The 16664-nt window shown below is 43.5% G+C and overlaps 1 protein-coding gene across 3 annotated transcripts in view; it reads left to right on the top strand.

The window, feature by feature from the left end:
* ESYT1 (extended synaptotagmin 1) overlaps positions 1 to 16664 on the top strand; it is a 168680-nt gene that overhangs the window by 45193 nt on the left and 106823 nt on the right. For all 3 annotated transcript variants that reach the window (XM_040341095.1, XM_040341093.1, XM_040341096.1), the window contains exon 3: positions 14961 to 15002. In XM_040341095.1, the coding sequence (XP_040197029.1) occupies positions 14961 to 15002 (42 nt within the window). The remainder of the gene's footprint in view (positions 1 to 14960; positions 15003 to 16664) is intronic.

Here is a 16664-nt window from a genome sequence, read left to right as displayed (position 1 = left end):
TACATGTAATGAAGGTACAACAGTAAGCAACTTATTGCTACACTTAGAGGCGCCTCTTTTTTCTTTTATATCCTGTAAAAAAAATGCTTTGATATACAAGTGCTTTGGATTACAAGCATGTTTCTGGAACAAATTATGCTTGCAAACCAAGGTTTTACTGTAATTCTAATACTCGTAACTCAAAGAGGAACTGCAGTCTACTCACATAATCTGTAATAAAAACATATTTGCCATTCTGAAGCTTCCCTCCAACCACTTTGCATATTGTTTTATATATACTGTGATTCTGTACTTGCCAAATGTGCTGCAGAAATCTCCCTCCACCGAGTCTGGCTGCAGCCATTTTAAATGTGGGCAGCGGAAGCTGCTGCCTGTTAACTTCCTGGATTTACACAGACACACCTGCAGCTCTCATTGGCGCTCTTATGACTCACCCCCCCCCTTCCTGGCAAACGCAAAAACGTGAGAGAGAGAGCTGTGCATGATGTCATAAGCCTAGGCTTTTTACCAGACAAGAAACAGGAAGTGGGCTGTATAAGGTATTTACTGGCAGAAAAAAATGTTTTACTATCCAAAGGGCAGAAGATTTATTTGATGGAAAGTTGAAAAAAATGACTGAAGTTCCATGTTAAGGTATAAGATACTATCAATCATTCATCCCATCAATCAATCAGTCAATCCATCGATCGACCAGGGTACAACCAGCCTGTCTGATTTTCTTTACATTCAATTCTGAAGGCTCCCTGTGACTGTTGATGGGAGAATTAAGTGATTTTTCTTTCGCTTCCACCCGTGTTGGAATGAAAGATACTTAAGTAATCAATGGGCTGCTTAAATCTCTTGCTAATAAATGGTGCTTTGGCCAGATCTGTTTTCTTTGGGTGATAACCTATTGTACGTATTGGCGTGATAAGAATGGTGCTGGGGATCTCTACTGTGTACATAATGTTACTTGCTCATTTATTATAGATAAGGTTAAAATGTTGACTTTACCGGTTCCTTTTGACAAACATGTCAGTCAAGGTCCTAAAGTATCAGATCTATAGTTACAGCATACACTTTCATTTTATAACATCAGCGCTGTAATAACAATACAAACACTAGTTATTTTGGACAATCCAATACAAGCTTACTTGAAAAATCTCCTTTCATGTTGTGAGTTCTACCTGTCTACTGGCCATCTATTTCCAAAATGTTCTGGGTTCTTGGCATGCTTTGTAGCTTCTCCTCTGCTCATTCCTTTGGTTTACGTTTAATTTCTAAGGACTATGTATCCCATGGTACCTTGCTTCCTGCAAGCAATGATTCCTGTATTGGCTCCTGAAACTTTCAGCATCTCTATAGAGCAGGAAGCAGGCTCTGTGAAATGTGTGACACAGCAGTGCCCACATGCAGGTCACAGAAACACACATCACAGAATTCAAGGGAGTAAAAATGTGAACTTCACAAAGTAAAGCTGACCATAGACAAATCATAATTTTGATCAGTTTGCAACCATACCTGCTTGACACAAGTTGCTTGTTCAATCAAATTGTGTTAAAGGAGAATGTTGGAAAACTTTTCTCAGTTAGGGACTGTAGAGTTAGAGTATGTAAACCCAACATTTCATATTCCTGATCTGTGCCTGCTTTTCATGTACAGTACTTGTATGAAAAAGTATCCTGTTCTCAATCCCTCGTGTTCCTGCCAATCCCTCTGCTTTCCTATTAAAAACTGATCACACTAGGTATGAGACACCCGCGATCGCTCGTTACAGAGCGTCTGTCCTGTCAGGGGGGGAGAAATGACAGATCGTCTGTTCATACAATGTATGAACAGCGATTTGTCATTTCCCCATGTCAGTCCACCCTCTCTTCAGTTAGAACACACCCAGGGAACATGATTAACCCCTTCCTTGCCCCCTAGTGTTAACCCCTTCACTGCCAGTGGCATTTTTATAGTACCGTATTTATCGCGGTATAACGCGCTCCCGCGTATACCGTGCACCCCCAAAGTTGACCCGAATCCTGTGGAAAAAAAGTTTTTTTTTTGTACTTACAGTTTTGGTGTCTTGCGCGGCGTCCATCGGCGGCCTCGTCGGGTCCGGTGTCCTTCTGCGGCTTCGGGTGTCCTTCTGCGGCTTTGGGTGTCCTTCTGCGGCGGGTCCGGTGTCCTCTTCAGCGGGTCCGGCGTCCTTCTGCGGCGTCCTCGCCGCTCGTTTCCCACGCTGAGTTTGAATACTGCGCCGACATATACAGAGCGCAGTACACTCGTGTATTGTCGGCAATGCTCGGCTACCCGCGCTGACGTCCAGGACTGAGCGCGGAAGGTGCCGAGACTGCCCGACTATACCCGAGTGTACTGCGCTCGGTATATGTCAGCGCAGTATTCAAAACTCGGCTCGGGAAAGCGGGTATCGGCGTATACCGCGCACCCACGATTTTGCCCTGATTTTCAGGGCAAAAAAGTGCGCGGTATACGCCGATAAATACGGTAATCAATGCATTTTTATAGCACTGATAGCTAAAAAAATGCCAATGGTCCCAAAAATGTGTCAGAAGTGTCCGCCATAATGTCGCAGTACCGAAAAAAAATCGCTGATCGCCGCCATTACTAGTAAAAAAATAAATATTAAGAAAAATGCCATAAAACTATCCCCTATTTTGTAAACGTTATAACTTTTGCGCAAACCAATCAATAAACGCTTATTGAGATTTTTTTTACAAAAAATATGTAGACGAATACGTATCGGCCTAAACTGAGGTAGAAAATTGTTTTTTTATATATTTTTGGGGGATATTTATTATAGCAAAAAGTAAAAAATATTATTTTTTTTCAAAATTGTCGCTCTATTTTTGTTTATAGCGCAAAAACTAAAAACCGCAGAGGTGATCAAATACCACCAAAAGAAAGCTCTATTTGTGGGGAAAAAAGGACGCCAATTTTGTTTGGAAGCCACATCGCACGATCGCGCAATTGTCAGTTAAAGCGACGCAGTGCCAAATCACAAAAAGTGGCCTGGTCTTTGACCGGCAATATGGTCGGGGGGTTAAGTGGTTAAAGGAACCTATTTAGAAAATAAAAAACGAACCTTTACAACCCCTTTAAGATTTTAAAGCTAGCTTGGGGCCTGTTCACATGTTTGAGGGGACTGGCATTTTCTGCACTAGAAAAATGTCAGTCTCTGGAAGGGCACACAACAAACAATGGTTTTCTATGTGACATTTTGACAGAAGAATGTAGGCTGTAGGTGTTGAGTATTACTGTGCATGTGTGCAGATTTCTGCACTTCTCCACAGCTCCCTGTTTGTCCTTTGTGTTTTTGTGCACAACAGCTGTGATGCATAGAAATGAATTGAAATGTCACTTTGCTATTTGACATTTCAATAAAGCTGTAAAAAATAAATATAAAAAAAAGGTAAATGGTGCCTTGCCAGGCTCTGCCTAGCAGACAAAAAGCTGAATGTAAAGTCCTATATTTTTTTACACAGTTTCAGGGCTGCTATCCAGTAATTGTTAGATATGGAGAGGGAGGCAATAAAAAGTTTACAGCAGATCTTATGAAGGGTACCATCAGATAAGGATATCAAGAGAGCGGGCAGGGGTCACATTAAAGCCTGGTACACACTACAGCTCTGGTCAGGAGCCGATGTACTAACCATGTGAGGTTAGTCCAGCGATGTCCCCCGCTGAGCTCTTGCTCTGACAGGGGGATGGCCAGAACATTTCGATCAGAGATCTCTGCCATGACCGAGAGTGCTGATCGGAAGTCAATCGGCTGCTGGATTTCCAGCATGCACATCTGTCAGAAACCGGTCGAACGGACAGACCGGCATACACACGGGCAGAATGTTGGCTGGTATTTTTTGTACTGGCAAATGTCTACTGACATTCTGCCTGTGTGTACAGGGCTTAAAGGAGTGTTAAAGTCTCAAGGTTTTTCACCTTAATGCATTCTATGCAGCCCCCTTTTTCTTATCTCAACCTGATCATTCCAGTGTTGAGGACGAGCCTAGCAGCTCCAGCCGCTGTCTCGGGTTCTCATTGGATAGATTGATAGCAGCAGGAGCCGTTGGCTCCCACTGCTGTCAATCAAATCCAGTGACATGGGGGCCGAGTCCGGCTGTCTGTGTCAATGGATGCAGCACCAGGACTGTGGAGCGTGCCCGCAAGAGTGCCCCCATGGAAAGCGTTTCTCTGTGAGGGCACTCGATGAAGAGGAGGGGCCAGGAGCACTCCTGGGGGACTCCAGAAAAGGAGGATTGGGGCCATTCTGTGCATAACCCTTGCACACAGCAGACAAGTATGATGTTAGTGTTTTTTTTTTTAAATAACAAACCTTTACAATCACTTTAAGCAAAATCAGACGGTATTGATTTTTTAAGAGCATCTAGTTCTGTCTTCTAGTGTAATAATGAGCATTTCATGGTACACATATAAAGTATAACTATATACCTTCTTCCTATGATTAAATGAATAAGTGGCTAGCAAGCAGATCTTGTATCCCTGCTTAGTCCATCCTCATTGTGCTGGATTTTCCATTAGCTGATTGCTTAGCTGTCAATGCACTGCTGCCCTGGCTGTGGCCCCGCCAATTGAATGCTTTTTATTTAAAGATAACTCATTACAACTGGGAATTCTGGCTAATAGATGAGGATTCTCACGTTCTTTTAATTACTGGGTAAATGTGTACATAGGCAAAGAGTGTTGTGTAATGTTATTCTGTATCTTCATGAGCAGTTGTAGGCCCCTGTATTACTACAGCACAATATATTCAGGCATGGCATATGCAGCGGCTATTACACTGAACACCCAGCATAGAGCTTTACATAATGGTAGTTTTATGTTTGCAAAAGGAATTAAATTATAAAAACAGGCTTTCTTCTTCATGACATAATGAAAGGACATAAAATCATTTCATATTTTCATGACAGTGGGGTCTCTCTCAAATTGTAAAGGTGTATATTGTGTCAGTGTGTTCAGCCCGTTTATCATACCACATTTGAACATGACTTTGCTGTGTGTTCACTATCCACCAACAATGACTACTGAATTGGGAGCCCTCTGTTTCTTCACAATGATCACAACTGTCAGTAAACCTCATTGTTACAGCAAGAGGGTCAGGCATGATAGCATGCACTAGTAATGAGTAATGCGAGAAGAATTGTGCAGATGATCACTTGCTAGCTGTGACTGTGCGTAGAACACTAGGCTGGTTTGGCTGCGTCACAGCTTGACCATAAATAGGCTTGCTGAAGTTCCCTCCACAGTCCTGACATTCCTCACTGGAATTTTGAACAGTGGAACTAACCACATTATCCTCTTGCTGAATGTTTCTAGGGATTTATGGGCGATTAAACCCATTGTGAATTACACTACCAGTTGGCAATAAGCCAGGCAAGGTCTTCCACAGTGATGGTGCAGGGCAAGCACCCTGATCACTTGGAGACATTTAAAAAGCTGGCAGAGGAAAACGGCCTTAAGACCCCTTTTCATACTGAGGGGCTTTGCAGGCGCTATAGCGCTAAAAATAGCGCCTGCAAAGCACCCTGAAAGAGCCGCTCCATCCACTCATTCTCACTGGAGCGGTGTGCTGGCAGGGCCTCAGAAAAAGTCCTGCCAGCAGCTTCATTGCAGCACATTAGGAGCGGTGAATTCATTGAAATCAATGGGCAGCAACGCCAAATTGGTGCTTTGGGGGCGCTTTTAACCCTTTTTCGGCTGCTAGCGGGGGTTAAAAGTGTCCCTCTAGCTGCCGAAAAGTGCCACAAAAACTACGGTAAATCACCGCTAAAAATAGCGGCATTTTACCACCGATGCCCGGGCGCTGTGAGTGTAAAAGCACTCTAAGGCCCCTTTTACATTGAGGCGCTTTTCACGCGGTTCAGCGCTAAAAATAGCGCTGCTATACCGCCTGAAAAAATCGTGCCCTGCGGGCTTCAATGTGAAAACCCGAAGGCTTTTACACTGAAGCGGTGCGGCAGCAGGACCGCTCCAAAAGTCCTGCTAGCCGCATCTTTGGAGCGGTATAGGAGCGGGGTGTTTACCGCTCCTATACCGCTCCTTTCCATTGAAATCAATGGGAAACCGCGGTAATACTGCCCGCAATGCGCCTCTACAGAGGCGCATTGCGGGCGGTATTAACCCTTTATCAGCCGCTAGCAGGGGTTAAAACCGCACCGCGAGCAGCCGAATATCATGGTAAATACGACGGTATAGCGGCGCTAAAAATAGCGCGGCTATACAGTCACCGCACCTCCACTACCCAATGTGAAAGGGGCCTAAGGCAGTGTTTCTCAACTCCAGTCCTCAAGGCGCCCCAACAGGTGATGTTTTCAGGTTTTCCCTCAGATGGAATGGCTGTGGTAATTACTAAGAGCCCTTTCACACTGGTAATACACCGCTATTTTACCGCGATTTTACCACGTTTTTACCGCGTTTTCAATTCATTTCAATGGAGAGGGGCGATTTTGGAGCTTTATTTTTGCGCTCAAAAGCTGCTCCAAAGATGCTGCTTGCAGGACTTTTCTCAACGCTCCTCCAGCGCAACGCCTCAGTGTGAAAGGGTCCATTGAGATGCATGGGGAGCGTTTTATGAGCGTTTTAATAGCGCTATTTTTACCGTGAAAACGCGTCAAAAACGCGGTAAAAACGCACCAGTGTGAAAGGGCTCTAAGGAAGTAAAGCTGATCAAATCACCTGTGCAAAGTAATGGAAGGCTTAAAAACATGACCTGTTGGGGCGCCTTGAGGACTGGAGTTGAGAAACACCGCTCTAAGGTACACACCTTAGGGTGAATGAAAAAAAAAACTGTCGACTACGGTTGGAGCCGCTGTACTACTACTAACCATTCAAAGTTACATGCTCACCCAACAGAAGCTGGCCATACATTATAAAATTTTCTTGTACAACTTTCCTTTAGATTTACCAAAACCATCTAATAGGAGGTAAAACTTAATCACTTTCAATTTGTAAACAGTCAGGGAGACCCTTGTACTACATAGTTTAAGGTAAGGCTCCATGTACATGAGAAGTTTTTACAACCTCTCCTGAACGATTTAACTTGACAGATGGTAACCCACGTTTAAAATGCCCGTTTTGCCGTGTTTACATGCCGTGTTTGCATTTAGAATAGTTTCAATAAATGGTATGCTACCTGGAATATCAAACCTATCAGAAATAAAGCAGAATTACAGTCAAAATAATAGGATGAAGTCATGTAACATATTTTTGTACTTCTTGTCCCAGAGGCACTATAGGAAAAGTAAGAAAGCCTCCACAAAGTAAGGGAAGGAAAAATGGGGAGGGTGACTCTACATAGCTGGGAGATAGACAACAGTAAAAACTTGACAGGGATTCTAATCCTTATAACAATTCAAAACTAAAAAAAGGTTTTACCTATACATATTGTAATATCCTTGAAATTGTCTGTTCTAAAATGGACACACTGTTGCTAATATGTATATGTGATCATTACTGGTTCCTTTTGTTCCACCATGGAGAGGATGTGGTAATTAACCACAGCTCAGTTGTCTTGTGTGGCCTGTTCTGATTGATTTGTATTTGTGCGCGGTTTTTGTATTGTACCTTGGTTACCGGATTATTAAGCCGGAAATGAGCTCCCAAACTGTAATTGGTTAGTAACCTTTTTGCAAAGCTTATGCCCATGTAAATTCTTCATTTAAAAAAAATGTTTTTTAACAACTGGCTTTTTAACCATCTCAAGTCCACACACTTTCAGCCCCATGCAGTCCTGAATGACAATTATGTAGCGTACACACGATCTGGCTTTTGCCCAACCAAATCAAATCAGAATTCCAACGGAAAAAAAAAAGAACATGCTCTATATCTAAACTCCAAATGAATTCATCGGAATTTCCGATGAAAAAACTCAGATGGGGCTACACACAATCGTAAAATCCATGTCATGCAATGCAACACTACACAAATGAAAATTGTATCTTTTTTTGAGACAGATAGAACCTCCTTTTGGTGTTTTTTAATCACCACTAGGTTTTGTACTTTTTTTTTTCTATATAAATGAAAAAAGACCAAAAATTTAAATTTTTTTTTTTTTCCTTAGCTTCTGTTTTAATACCTTTTCTAAATTTAGTTCAACATATATTCTGCTACATTTGTTTGGGTAAAATAATCCAAGTCGACAAACTATGGTGTGTATATATACAGTATATATGAAAATGTATTCTGATGTACCGACTGGCTGTCTCATATCTTATGGCCCTAAAATGTCAGGACAGTACAAAAACAAATGACCACTTTTTGGAAATTAGACAGTCCAAGATATTTAGTAAGAGGCATTGTGATTTTTTCTGAAGTTGTAATTTTTTGTCTAAATGTGCACACACAGCATGGGCATACTTACAATTACACCCCAAAATACATTCTGATATGCCTCTTGAGTATGGGGAAACCATATGTGTGAGATTTGATGCATAGAGGGGCCCAAAATCCAAGGAGCACCTTCAGGCGGTCCAGGGGCAAAAATTACACATCTAATTTCCTGACTATCAGTAGTGTTACCAGGACAATACAAACACCCACAATATAGCCCCATTTTGAAAAGTAAACATTCCAAGTTATTTTCTGAAAAGCGTAGTGAGTCTTTTGAAAATTAAATTTTTTTTTTTTTTTTTTTTTTTTACACAAAGTTGGCAATTTTAATAAGATATTTCTCACACAGCATGGGCACACTAAAGCCTCGTACACACGATCAGTCCATCCGATGAGAACGGTCTGAATGACCGTTCTCATCGGTTAACCTATGAAGCTGACTGATGGTCAGTCGTGCCTACACACCATCAGTTAAAAAAACTATTGTGTCAGAACGCGGTGACGTAAAACACAACGACGTGCTGAAAAAAACAAAGTCCAATGCTTCCAAGCATGTATCGACTTGATTCTGAGCATGCGCGGATTTTTAACCGATGGTTGTACGTACTAGCGATCGGTTTTGACCTATCCGTTAGCAATCCATCAGTTAAATTTTAAAGCAAGTTGTCTTTTTTTTTAACCGAAGGTTAAATAACCTATGGGGCCTACACACTACCGGTTTGGACCGATGAAAACGGTCCATCAGACCGTTCTCCTCTGGTTAACCGATCGTGTGTACGAGGCCTTAGATTTACACTCCAAAACACATTTCACTACTTCTGAGTATAGAGATACCACATGTGTGAGACTTTTTTTTTCAGTGTCTGGACTGATTATGTACCAGATATTGTATCATGCTTATCATACAAATCAACCAATTGTGTCAAACCCAATGTACTGTAATGGTTACCTCCTGTATTCAGGGAATATAGCTTAGTGTAGCGTCACCTATAGCAGTTCCAGTTTCTATAAACCAAGCAAGCCTAGCCTACTGGCATGTGGCTGCCCACTAGGAATGCCAGGAAGTACAGGAGGCTAAATAAAGGAAGAAAAAAAGGAGTTCCTGTGGTTCCAGGAGTGCATTTGTCTGCAGGGGATGGCTGGGACTGTGGTCTCACAGTAATGTAGTCAGCGGGATGTGAGATTGGTCAGCTCAGGCGCATGCAGAAACATGGTCAGCAAACGGGCAAAGAATTAGACTAGGCAGTATGCAGTAATCTGATCAATAAACAGGCCAGGGTAAGTACAGGCAGCAGGCAGAGGCAACACTGCACTGGTGTGGCAGTGATCAGAAACACTGCCTTACACTGGTCTGGTGACACTGAGGATTAGTGTGACCGCAATTAGGAACACTGCTGCTGACTTATGATAGTCTGGTGACACTGGGACTGGTGTAGCGTCAATCAGGGACACTGTTGCTGGCTTACACTGGTGTGGAGACACTGCCACTGGTACGCCAGTGATAAGGAACACTGTTGCTGGCATACAGTGGTGTGAAGATTGGGGACACTGTATTTGGTGTTAGCGGTGATCAGGGACAATATGACAGGTGTGACGGTGATCAAAGACACTGTACCTGTGTGGCAGGGATCAGGGAAAATATGACTGATGTGGTGGTGATCAGGGACAGTGGGACTGGTGTGGCGGTGATCAGGGACACTGTAACTGGTGTGGTGGTGAATAGGGACAATATGACTGGTGTGGTGGTGATCAGTAAAAGTGGGACTGGGTGGCAGTGATAAGGGTCAATGGGACTGGTGTGGCGGTGATCAGGGACACTGTCATTGGTGTGGCAGTGATCAGGGACACTGTAATTGGTGTGGCAGTGATCAGGGACACTGTTGCTGGCTTACACTGGTGTGGAGACACTGCCACTGGCACGCCAGTGATAAGGAACACTGTTGCTGGCATACAGTGGTGTGAAGATTGGGGACACTGTATTTGGTGTTAGCGGTGATCAGGGACAATATGACAGGTGTGACGGTGATCAAAGACACTGTACCTGTGTGGCAGGGATCAGGGAAAATATGACTGATGTGGTGGTGATCAGGGACAGTGGGACTGGTGTGGCGGTGATCAGGGACACTGTAACTGGTGTGGTGGTGAATAGGGACAATATGACTGGTGTGGTGGTGATCAGTAAAAGTGGGACTGGGTGGCAGTGATAAGGGTCAATGGGACTGGTGTGGCGGTGATCAGGGACACTGTCATTGGTGTGGCAGTGATCAGGGACACTGTAATTGGTGTGGCAGTGATCAGGGACACTGTAACTGGTGTGGTGGTGAATAAGGACAATATGACTGGTGTGGCAGAGATTAGGGACACTGAGTGGTATGGTTGTCTATTCGTTAGGAAAAAAATAATTGCATTTTGTGATTAATTTAACTTGAGTAATGAAATCTATCTTGATATCAGCCTCTTGAAAGCCCCTATACAGCAGCACTCATAGTGGGAGAGCAAGGGGACTGTCGGGCTCTACTGTATGCACATACGCTGACAGGAGGAGAGAGCCTCACAATCACTGGATGGGAGTGGGGAGGTGAACAGGGTATATTACTGAGATGCAATACAGAAAAGAAAGGTCACCAAATCTCATAACCTAATGGAGAAAATGTCGAAACCTCCTGACTGGTAAAACCAGTTCCTGTATATAAATTTAACATGTATTTTGCTATTTGCCTTGGGTCCGGACCTGGACATTTCTGATTCTGAAAACTACCATTTTCCTGGTATTGCTGTTGCTTAGTTGGACATATTCACAGAGATGTTCCCAAACTTGTAATGGCTTTTTGGTCTGCGGACCAGAATTTTCCTTAGTTGCAGATTTCACCCATTTTTATTTAGCCCTGATGTGTGCCACCAGAAATGAGGATGTGTGGGTGGCATGTTTCCAACATTTACAGGGCAGCCATGCTCTGTAGTAATTGTGAATGTATTCTCTTTGTATGCTGAACTTTAGTGCTTGCTGTGGTCAAGAAAAAGCATATGTTCACTCACACTGGTATAGGGCAAGGCCTGTAAAGCGGACATGATTAGCTAGATTCAGAGAGGGCGTCCTAACTTTGCGGCGGCGTAGCGTATCGTGTTTACACTACGCCGCCGTAAGTTAGCGAGGCAAGTACATGATTCACAAAGTACTTGCCTGCTAAGTTACGGCGGCGCAGCGTAAATCGGGCGGGCGTAATGGCGCCTAATTCAAATTTTAGCTGATGGGGCGTGTTTTATGTTAATGAGGCTTGACCTGACGTGATTGACGTATTTTGCAAACGGCGCATGCGCCGTCCGCCTACATATCCCAGTGTGCATTGCGGCAAAGTACTCCGCACTGTCCTATTGATTTTGACGTGGACGTAAATGACGTAAAACCCTATTTACGGACGACTTACGCAAACGACGTAAAATTTTCTAATTTTGACGCGGGAACGGCGGCCATACTTAACATTACTATTCCAGCTATTTGATGGAACAACTTTAGGCCTGATAATGCGTTACGTAAACGGCGTATCTGTACTGCGTCGGCCGGGCGTACGTTCGTGAATAGGCGTATCTAGTGATTTACATATTCTACGCCAGGGATATGCAATTAGCGGCCCTCCAGCTGTTGCAGAACTACAAGTCCCATGAGGCATAGCAAGACTGACAGCCACAAGCATGACACCCAGAGGCAGAGGCATGATGGAACTTGTAGTTTTGCAACAGCTGGAGGTCCGCTAATTGCATATCCCTGTTCTACGCCAACCGCAATGGAAGCGCCACCTAGCGGTCAGCCTAAAAATTACACTTTAGGATACGACGGTGTAAGACACTTACGCCGCTCGTATTTGAGCCTAATTTAAGCGTATCTGGCTACCAGAATACGCTTAAATTATCGCTGACGCAAATTCAGACTTAGGCTGGCGTATCTACTGATACGCCAGCCTAAGTCTCTCTGAATCTAGCTAGATGTCACCACATGATTAGGAGTCTGATTGCAGTGCAGAGCCAGACAGGAGTCAATGATTGAATGTTACAGATGCACTTTTTCCATTTTTGTCATTCTGCCTCTCTTTTATCATGATTTTTTCACTCCTACATTGGTTTCACAAGTAACCTCAGTTTCCTTACTTGCTGATGCTATCATCATCAGCACAAGATAGTCACATTTTAGTAGCTAATAAACAAGCGGAAACCAGTATGAGTAGATATACAGGACAGTGTGTTCGGCAGCCAAGAGCTTTCTGTTACATTGTGTACTGCTTTCTCATGTTTGATGTGTTTATTGTATTGTAATTCAGATAGCATTTGACTGAAGGGATATCACTTGTGGGGCTTTCATTATGATGGATGATGTCATAATATTCTTTTGCCTAATGCCGCCTACACACGATAATTTTTCGGCATGAAAAAAAACGTTGTTTTTAAAAACGTCATTTAAAATGGTCGTGTGTGGGCTGCACAAAAAAAAATTCAAACATGCTGTATTTTTTAACGTCGTTTTAAAAAAAATCGTTTTCTTTCATGCCGAAAAATGATCGTGTGTACGCGGCATTAGTTGCCTATACACATAGAATTTTTTGAGAAATAAACTATAACACATGCCTCCATCCAAGTTACACAGTGCGGAAGGATGAATCTCCTACCATGGCTATTGTATTTTGACAGAATGCTCCGTCGGCTGTCAAAATAATTGAACCGTGCCTGCATCTGATTGGATGCAGCCACTGTTTGTCCAAAAGTTTGCTGTCTGGCTCCTAATTTTTTTTTTTTTTGAGGAATGTCAGGCCACTTAGTTTTACCCTAAAATGGAACTTCCGCTTTTCGAGACCCTCTCCCCCTCCGGTGTCACATTTGGCACCTTTCAGGGGGAGGGGGGTGCAGATACCTGTATAAAACAGGTATTTGCACCACTTCCAGGTATCGACTCCCACGGAAGTCACACCCCCCCCCCCCGGCTGTCTTCTGGGAAACACGCTGTTCCCAGGAGAGAGTGGGGACCATTGACGGCATGCCGCGCTACTCGCGCATGCGCAGTATGGAAACCGGGCAGTGAAGCCGCAAGGACCGAGCGATTGCTGCCGACTTCGCAGGCGCGCTGGACAGGTAAGTGTTCATTTGTAGTGGTGATTGTAGCTGCTGGCTTTTTTTTTTTTTCTTTAAGGCCAACATCGTTTCCAAAATTTTGAACATTAAAGTTGCATGACAAGTCTTTCCCTATGTTTCCCAATGATACCTATTTTTATATGCGCGACTTAAAGTTGCAGTAATTTCAAAGTAGTTCATGCACTGCTTTGGTCCGATTTTTATGCAACTTGAGGGCCACAGACTTTAATGGTAACCCTCAGAAGTTGCATGAAAGTCGTAACTGAACGTTATACATTGCAACTTGTGTGCAACAGTTGTCCATTATCACTGGTCAAAGCCAAAGTCGTATCCAAGTCGCACCCAGCCAAAGTCGCGTCAAAGTTGCACTCCAAAGTCAGCGCAACTTTGAGTTGAGAGTGTCCCCCTTACAGTAGTGATTAGAATACTACTCTTACAGATAACTAAAAAGATTATTAGTTTAATGCCACTAATTCTGCCATGTGGTGTTGGCCCCAGAACTATGCAGGCTCCATCAAATGGGTGGTCAGTCAGCTACAGCTCAAGGAACCGCTAACAACCTCTTACATCAGGTGCCCTCTGCTGGGGGCACCTGATGTAAGGAGGGACTCTACTGGGATGCAACCCTGTTTGAGAATGGCTGGCTTAAAGCAATTTAGGGTGTTTAACACTGGTATTTAGCTTCAATATAAGCAATACTTGGGAAGGTTTAGAATTTATCATCAGTGCTACCTTGTGGGTGTATGATTTAGTGATCGCCTTGAGAAATGCTACAGGAAGATTGCAGATTATTTTATGGAATTTAGTGACCCTTATGGAAAGAATAACATTGTGCTTCATATGTGATGTACAATAAAGTACTTCTAAGGTTTCTGCACATGGGTGCTTCTCATTCTGTTCCTGGTATTATGCTGATGGATCTAAACAAATCTTCATTTCAGTCCTAAGTAAGGTTTTGTTTAACTAAAGGGGTTGTAAAGGTACAATTTTATTTCCCTAAATAGCTTCCTTTACCTTTAGTGCAGTCCTCCTTCACTTACCTCATCCTTCGATTTTGCTTTTAAATGTCCTTATTTCTTCTGAGAAATCCTCACTTCCTATTCTTCTGTCTGTAACTCCACACAGTAATGCAAGGCTTTCTCCCTGGTGTGGAGTGTCATGCTCGCCCCCCCCCCCCCTTGGACTACAGGAGAGTCAGGACGCCCACTAACACACAGCTCCTTTCTCTATCTGCAACGTAGAGAGCGTCCTGACTCTCCTGTAGTCCAAGGGAGGGGGCGAGCACGACACGCCACACCAGGGAGAAAGCCTTGCATTACTGTGTGGAGTTACAGACAGACCAGGAAGTGAGGATTTATCAGAAGAAATAAGGACATTTAAAAGCAAAATCGAAGGATGAGATAAGTGAAGGAGGACTATCTTTATAAATGAATATAAGTACAAATTATCTTCGGTTGAAACCATAAAGCCATAAATCAAATTGCTCAAATTTGTTCTTTCTATTTTTGCAGGTTAACTTCCCTGATGTAGAGAAAGCAGAATGGCTGAACAAGGCAAGTCTATTCATGCTGTAATATTCATATTGTAGAATACCGTAGAGCAGAGATGTCAAACTCCATTTCATTGTGGGCCGCATCAGCATTATGATTGCCCTCAAAGGGCCGGTTGTATCTGTAAGACAGTATAAATATCTACTCTTTATCATATTCAATAATTGTCTCTGCATTCAATTATTACTGGTTTTGGTAATAACCTACGACTGAAGCTATGAGGGGCAGACTGGCACAGAGCCCACTCACACTCCTGTAGCATGTGATGCAAGTCTGATAAGGAAGGTTGTTGCACACCACTGATATAATCCACAAGAAGCTTTTGGAGACCAGACAGTGTTCTGTTTGAGAAATCTCCAATAAAGTTTCATGTTGATGATACCAGGGGAGATAGAGACAAGGGGATGCTGCGGCTGACCAGAAATGAGCAGGGTCTGTAGAAGGTGTTCTGTCCTCCTCTGTTGTTGACTGCTGAGACACTGTGTGGGCAGAGACGAGGGGGTGCCACAGCTGCAGGGGAGGTGCGCGGGCCACATGAAATGGCCTGACGGGCCAGATACAGGCAAGTGGGCCTTGTGTTTGACACAAGTGGCGTAGAGTATACTTCCAGATAGGGGGTCTCTTTTAGAGTGTGCATGGTTAGGGGGTTTGCTTCAATGCTGTATCCTGGCCTAGGCTAACAAGGCCCAGGCCTAGGGCAGCACTTTGCAGGGGGGCAGCACGGACAGTGTCTCTGCCGGCTTGCACTACACTGTTACGCAAATTAGTTTAGCGCCCCAATAAATCGGCTGCACTGCTTCCAGTATGTGGGTGGTTGGCATTCTGCAACTGCGTGGGGGGGGGGGCGTCGCTTCTAATTTTTTACCATCCCTGCCCCATTGCAGAGATTTCCCTTCACTTCCTGTCCCATAGCCAAACAGGAAGTGAGAGGAAATCTGTGCAAATGAGGGAATCCATTGCTCCCCCCCCCAGGCCATCAGAACTAGTGTCCCCACTTGAAAATTTCAGAGTGGGTCTTAAACCGCAAGGGGTGTGGCCTTGACAGGAAGGGAAGGGGTGGGTCATATTTAAATTAGGGGGTGCACGAGTTTAGTCAGGCCTAGTGCAGCACAAAACCTAAATACACCCCTGGTTTGCTTGGTATACTGCCTTGATGCAAATTCAAGCTTGACCACAGTAAAAAAAAAAAAAAAAAATTTTTTATAAAGTCGGGAAAGATAACATTTTCTATCAGCTTGTTATTTTTGTCTGTGATCCCCATTAGGGACAAGTGATATATGGTAAAGTTATCATTGGGACAGGAAAGTACAGACAGCAATAGAATTGTTTTCAGTTCTATTTCTTCCCCATTATGCTGTAAGTTTTTGTCTGTGTCCCTATTGGAGAGATTTCACATCCTGTCCTGACAAAAAAAATTTGAGGAAATCTCTTAAATAGGGAAAGCTAACATTAACGCATCAACCCATTCGCGCTCTATACAAAACAAAATAGAACAATAGATTTAGCTGGAGTGTGAGTACAGGACAGAAATGGCCAAGAAATATTCGTCCTGACATGCAAACGGTGTTAAAAATGATGTACTAGTGTTACTAAACCCAGTAATATGAAAATAGTTTATCTTCCCCTCCACAGTGCTTACAGCTTATAAAACGTATTTTTACATTA

The sequence above is a fragment of the Rana temporaria genome, chromosome 2, assembly GCF_905171775.1.
Source record: "Rana temporaria chromosome 2, aRanTem1.1, whole genome shotgun sequence".
NCBI lineage: Eukaryota > Metazoa > Chordata > Amphibia > Anura > Ranidae > Rana > Rana temporaria.
This window is presented reverse-complemented; position numbering and strand designations above follow the sequence as displayed.